Source organism: Haliotis rubra, unplaced genomic scaffold, assembly GCF_003918875.1.
Source record: "Haliotis rubra isolate DU_JTF1 unplaced genomic scaffold, ASM391887v1 Scf87, whole genome shotgun sequence".
NCBI lineage: Eukaryota > Metazoa > Mollusca > Gastropoda > Lepetellida > Haliotidae > Haliotis > Haliotis rubra.
The window spans coordinates 1806681-1813188 of record NW_025767601.1 but is presented as its reverse complement, the minus strand read 5'-3'; the positions used below and the strand labels follow the sequence as shown (position 1 = coordinate 1813188).

At 39.1% G+C, this 6508-nt stretch overlaps 1 protein-coding gene across 1 annotated transcript in view; it reads right to left on the bottom strand.

Annotated features, from left to right (window-relative positions):
* Nucleotides 1-656: 656 nt before the first annotated feature.
* Nucleotides 657-6508, bottom strand: part of LOC124263176 (pyrokinin-1 receptor-like) — a 53216-nt gene continuing 47364 nt past the window's right edge. The window contains exons 2-4 of the mRNA XM_046697748.1: nucleotides 5497-6036; nucleotides 2459-2590; nucleotides 657-1396 (exon numbers count right to left, since the gene is read on the bottom strand). Of these exons, the coding sequence (XP_046553704.1) occupies nucleotides 828-1396; nucleotides 2459-2590; nucleotides 5497-6036 (1241 nt within the window). The 3' untranslated portion in view covers nucleotides 657-827. The remainder of the gene's footprint in view (nucleotides 1397-2458; nucleotides 2591-5496; nucleotides 6037-6508) is intronic.

The window sequence follows — 6508 nt, the reverse complement described above, 5'->3', positions numbered from 1 at the left end:
GATTCTCATTCATGTATTGAGTTAGGTATGAGAAATAGTTTAATAGTCGCATGTGGGATGTTGGCTGTGAATGTCAGTGTGTTTATAGAAGCTTCTACCTCATTGTTATATAAACTAATGTGACACTTCGTGTATTTTTGTGTTATAACGACAGGTAAACTACATTGCGATATACAATACCTGACAGATTACCGATGGCGTTTACAGTAACAATGGCTCAACGTCAACACATGATTGACGACAGGTATTACTTTACCAATTTGTAGAAATGTAAATGCTTGAGGTAGTTACAAATGGCTTGTGTTCGTAATACAATATCTTTCAAGCCGAAATGACTCCATAACTGTGTAAACTTCATCATGAGATTACTGACCTACTACTCCAATGAGGGGTTGTACGCCATTCCTATTTAGAGCGCTCGTTACACTGAATACAATGGTTCAATTCCCGAACTGGGTGCAAAGAGTGAAGCCCTATTCTGGTGTCCCCTGCCGTGATATTGCAGGAAGATTGCTAAAACTCAATTGCTCAAACCTACAACGCGGAGTTTATCCTGGTTGAAGCAGTGATCAATTTGTTGTACGTTGGAATACAAACCACTTTTAAGAGCAGCAATTTCAGTGAAGATAGAAATACAACGCAGAACATTTACATTGTGAAAAATGTTTCTTTTTCAAAAATCAACAATGCCATTTCAAGCATGACACGAATCACATGGCGCTACAAAATCAGCAACAGTGTCAGAAAGAAAAATATATATTTGGAATGTAATCTGTCCACTAGTTAGCGGCTGTTTTCAGAAAATAGTCGTCTCTGTAAACACATCCTTACAAAACAAACAAATCTTTGCCTTTATCACGTTCTGTTCTCCAGTTGTCAACAGCCGACGACATCAACAAACATCGACGGTAATCCGATGGAACCCTTTGATCTTCAATATTTGGATAGGAACCATTGAACCTTCGATGGTGCTTCGTTTGCTCATTATTCAATCTAGCTCTCCTACTTGAGCAATACTTATGGCGACATAGAAGATACAGTCTTCCATCTGAATGCGCATGCGCAGAGGAAGAGGAAGTAGAGGGCGTGTATTGCCGCATGGAGGTTTCTTTAGTGGAAGGGTATCCTGGTGTAGGATTTGCCTTTCTGTACTCAACGTTTGTAAACTTCGCCATCCGTATGGGCTTCTCTGGATCTAGATATCTCCTTTCGCTCTTCGACGACGTCGTCATTTCAGCACGTCCAATGAATTTTGCTTTCAATTTATAAAAGGCGGGAAGAGACTCCAAATCTAAGCAACAACGACATAGGGTCCGCTTCGATGCTTGACGAAACTTTCGAGACAGAAGGTTGTATAATATGGGATTGACGGTTGAGCTAAGAAAATATAGCACACCTGAAAATAATAGTAACAATGAGTAATATAGAACGTCAGTGCTAAAGAAATTCCAGTCTAGACTATCCCCATGAACAAATTCCGTTCAGAGTAAAGGAGAAAATAGCTGTGAAAATTATATGATGAGATCATTAAAAATCAGTGATGACACCAGGTGTTCGCGAAAAGGGTACGCTTGTCCTGTCACACCAAACAAATGAGAACGGCAGCGCTAGTCGTATATATTTCTGGAAGAATAACGTTAATTTATGTTTTGCAGCGAACCCGTACACTGGTGGTAAACCAAGGGGATACAACTCAGTCTGCAACATTGATCAAATAGGCGTTAACACAAATCATTCCAGCACTCGTTTCAAAGATCTCATGCGCTCATACTTCTGTAATTGTGTAAGTCCAATCTTTATGTTCTCCGCTGAATGTTAACTATATAGTCAAATTGCTCTTCCCTCTCATCAAAAGGAATTAATAAAGCTTTTTTTCTTATGATTGATGTTGTAGAAAGAAATCACGTTTCCAATTTCAAATCAAACACGCAGTAATCTAAATACGATTAATGTAGGTGAACCTCGACACTCGACACACCTCTACAATTACACTAAAAGTAATAATAGCAACAACAAAAACAAACCCTAAGAAATTTATGTTTAAAAAGTCCTTGTACGGATCTGATTACAACTTGTGTAATCAGGGCATTAAAAACCAATTGAATGTATATTTCCCTGCACAAACATTAGACCTTAGGGACCGTTCATATTTTTTTTTGGGGAGAAAGAGGGGAGAGAGGAAGAATGAGATGATTTGAAGGGGGTCACCCATTTTGTTCCGGGGAGCTAGGAACAATTTTGTACACACGCACTAGGGGGGGTCAGAAATTTTGAACATATAAATATGTTTTGTTGATTTTGTACATGACATACGGGGGACACTTATTTTGTACATAAATGTTAGGGGGGGGTCATTCACATTGTACATGCTTCTCCATAAAAATCATCATCATCCCCCCTAGCCATAAATTATGAACGGTCCCTATATGGTTATGTGTTCTTTGTTAACCATACCTACCTGAGACGTAGAACAAATGGCTTTGTACCAGAAGCAACTCTGGGGTCCACTGCTCGTGTTTAATGTACAGGGTCATCAGTCTCTGGGCGTGAAAGGGCGCCCAGCAGATGAAGAAGGCGACAACTACTGCGACTGAAACATTGGATATTCCAATGACAAAATTGCAAAAATACACTTTTCCAAACAAAGTACATATAAAAATAACTACGGGAGTCTTTAAGTACACTTGCGTAACCTTGATTCATGGATATAAAGGAAGTGCGGGGAAATTCAAATTTTAAATGCATGATTTCATTTTGTATACGCACTGATTGACTCAGCAAATTAAAAAAGGTATCCTCCCAAAACGCAGACTCGTTCAAACAACACTTGTTATGGTTGGTTGCATCCTTGATTAGTAGGCTCTACCCTTGATTAAGAAAAATGGTATCACCCATGTAACGAGTTTTGACAATGTAGCAAGTGATCCTTTATTTAATTTCATTTCTTCTCTGGCTCTCTTCCTTATGACGCTGACAAATCTCACTGCTCGGATGGTTGTGTGGATGGTTGTGTTCTGACGTGCCTCTGACATAGTCTCTGACTGTTGTGCATTTGCCACTGCATGATCCGTCCACACACCTCGAGTACTAAGGGTGAGACGATACACCGATGTTACGCTGTACCGCGATGCATGACCCACAATACGATACCGCATACAAGAACGTCCTTACATTGATAAGCCATGATACGTTATAGTATATAATTTGCATTTGTGTGACATTCTTACTTGTAACACCATCTAAACTTTTGTTATAGGCTGAAAGCATGATCGAAGTGTTTTGGTCGGTTGAACAGTTTATTCTAGAATTTGATAATCAAAGGCAGTGTAAATGTTTAATGGAAACTTTCATACTGAATATAGTATATTATGGTTCAGGGGGTTAGGAAGTAATCTAGAATTAGTGAATAATAAACACTTGTTGACTTTTTATACTCATAGCAGTGTTACTGTTAGTTTGTATATCCATCTACTGACTTAAAGAAAGGGTCATGTTGCATTAAGCATTGTTAATAAACAAGCTTTAGACTAAAACCTTGTGGGGCACCTTTCTGGGACAAGACATACTCTACTTTTCCAAGCCCGGCTTATAGTGTAATTTGACTATGTTTCAACCAATCTTTCAAATGTATATATATACATGTATTATACACAAGAGAAGGAAGTATTAGTGTTAGTGGGAACATTGCCTAAGCTAGTTGATTTATTCTTATACAAATCTTTTGACTTGTTTTAAGGTTGTGTTTGAATAAGATTCATGGGAGGAGTTGAAGTATCTGATCCTCAAAACACAGCTTCTACTCATCAAATGTATGAAGAGCAGATTAAAGAATGGAGCAGTGTTTTAAGACAATGTTGTTGTTGTACACTACTACTCGGTGACTTAACATAGCGGTAATCCCTTATGTCAGGGAGTGGACCAGGTCATTCATTAATTAGGGGTGACCAGCATGGTCCAATAAATTAGTGTGCTACTTTGTTCTGCATTTTGGGAGGTCTGCGTTTTGGGAGTAAACCCAGGCAAATGCCTAATATTCCACTCGTGAATGAAACGTTTTTTACGGAAGCCATTTGCAATCATCACCCATTCGTGTGCCCACAAAATGTCACCTTGTTTCGTGCATTACGTAGTCGGTTACTTTATATGTACGACCTCCTACTGCAGTAAGTATTGACACCAAGGAAAGCAGACAACGAGAAGTGAGAAGGTTGGTGCTAACGGTATCTTTTTTACTTGACATTTTGTAAAAATAAAATTTGGTAATGGTGGTATTAGTGATCTGGGGTTATTTATCTCAGTGCTGGACGATTATATTTAGTGTACTTGCGTGTAATGCAGAGTTTTGGAACTTTTTAGTGAGCCAGGCGTGGCATTGTATGTACATCAAAAGTACCGCTTCGTGACGTCAGTCGAGACTTAATTTACGAGCCAGCATGATAATTTCCGCGATCCACGAATCAATGTTATCCACGAATTTAGGTAACGGTTCTGTACATGTAGAAGTTATAACAAAACTATGTCAGAAATTCACATGACCTCAAAATGCACAGTTTATAAAGGTGACATTCCTTGCAAATAGGTAAATGACATCGTATTTCACAAAGAGTCAGTGAAGGTGTCATGCGGTTACGAAATAATCTAGAAATATTTCGGAATGACACTGACCATGTATGTGCCTTATGTTACCAGTACTATCGTACAACAAGAATGACGTACATATATCATTCAAAAACCGCTGCAAAAATGCGCAATGTCCAGTTATATAGATATATGATTATTAACGGCCAAACAGGCGATTTATAAGTTGCGATTGCTCTTTAATTATTATTTATCACCATAAACGATTCCATGAGGATGGTATTTGGTATTTTGTTAACCCATACAGCGATCTATGGAAACATATTTCGGTTGATATGTCCTGAACAGAAGATCTGCTAGAAGATCTGCCACCCATTTCAAGTCTATGTCAAGACATTGATATACTGTCTGCTTATTATTATGGTTGGTTTGTTGTTTAACGACGCACTCAACAATATTCCAGCGATATGGCGCCGGTCTGTAAATAATCGAGTCTAGACCAGGCAATCCAGAGATCAACAACATGAGCATCAATCAATGCAATTGGGATACGATGACATGTGTCAACCTGACCACCGGATCCCGTTAGTCGCCTCTTACGACAAGCATGGGTTGCTGAAGACCAATTCTACCCCGGATATTCACGAGTATTATTATTGTTATGGTAACCTTAACCGTAAGATAGATGTTCATCTTGAAGTACTCGACTCAAACTTGTTAGAGCTTCGGGAACCCAATCCTGAGATGGAAGATAGATACCCTTCCCGTTTAAATGAACAACTATTAGTTAACTCGACAATCGCAGACAATTACTCACAGTTCATTAAAACACCTTCCCACGGCAATACATTTCAACACCGACATTTCAGATATGCAGCTCACCAGCCTATATCCCATTAGCCTAACACATATACATACCTAGCATTTTGAGCACGGCTTTCCTGGCTCGAGCGGCTGCTGTTTTCCCAGAATGTGATTGCATGTACATTGCTGACGCTATCTCCGACTTCCTCAGCTTCATCCCAATCATTATATACATCATCGTTATCACAGTCATTGGCAGGACGAAAAACACAAACGTTGAAACCTGAAACATATACGTCATCTTTGTCTGCCACTGGCGCGGTATGTTGCACAGGAGAGAGTCTTTGATTGGCTCCCCTGTTCTTGGGTCAGTCACAAAGTAGAACACACGGGTGTATATTGGGTAGGGCAATGCGCACACCCCTGACAATACCCAGATGACACATATACATTTCACAGCCCGGCTCAAGCCAAACGTTCTTTGTCCACGAATGGGGTGGCAAATTGCTATGTAACGTTCTATTGTAAAACCCGTAATTGTTAATACTGACGCATTGGACGTCATCTCTATGAGAAAAGACTTGAAAATACAGAATGGTTCCCCGAATCGCCATGGATACGCTTCCCAGAATGAATATAGCTCCGGAGGCAGGGCTGAAAGAGAAGAAGAAAAGGACAATTAAAGCTTAATGATTTTACTCTGTGTACTTATTGCAAAGGTCTGCTTTAGGGTGTTAACGTAGTGTCTTGAATGCACTTAGCCTTCAAAAAGAACAAATTTCGTGCGGCATCGTTTCGGTCGATATCGTCACAATTAATCAGCAGCTTACTGCATAAGGGTGTCTTTGTTTCTTTATATACTTCACATAAATCAATTTTAATTTTTGATTTTATTGATTTTGCTTTATATACTTATTACAAAGATTTCCTTTAGGGTGTTAACGAGGTGCCTTGTTCGATTAATATACTTAATCTACAACAAGAACAAAATTCGTGCGGAATCATTTCGGTCGATATCGTCAAATTTAATCAGTTCCTAACTGCGTAGAGATTTCCTTTGTTTCTTGGTATACTTCACATAAATCGGCCGCCCAGAAAACTAGTTTATTGAATAACGGCTAAAGGA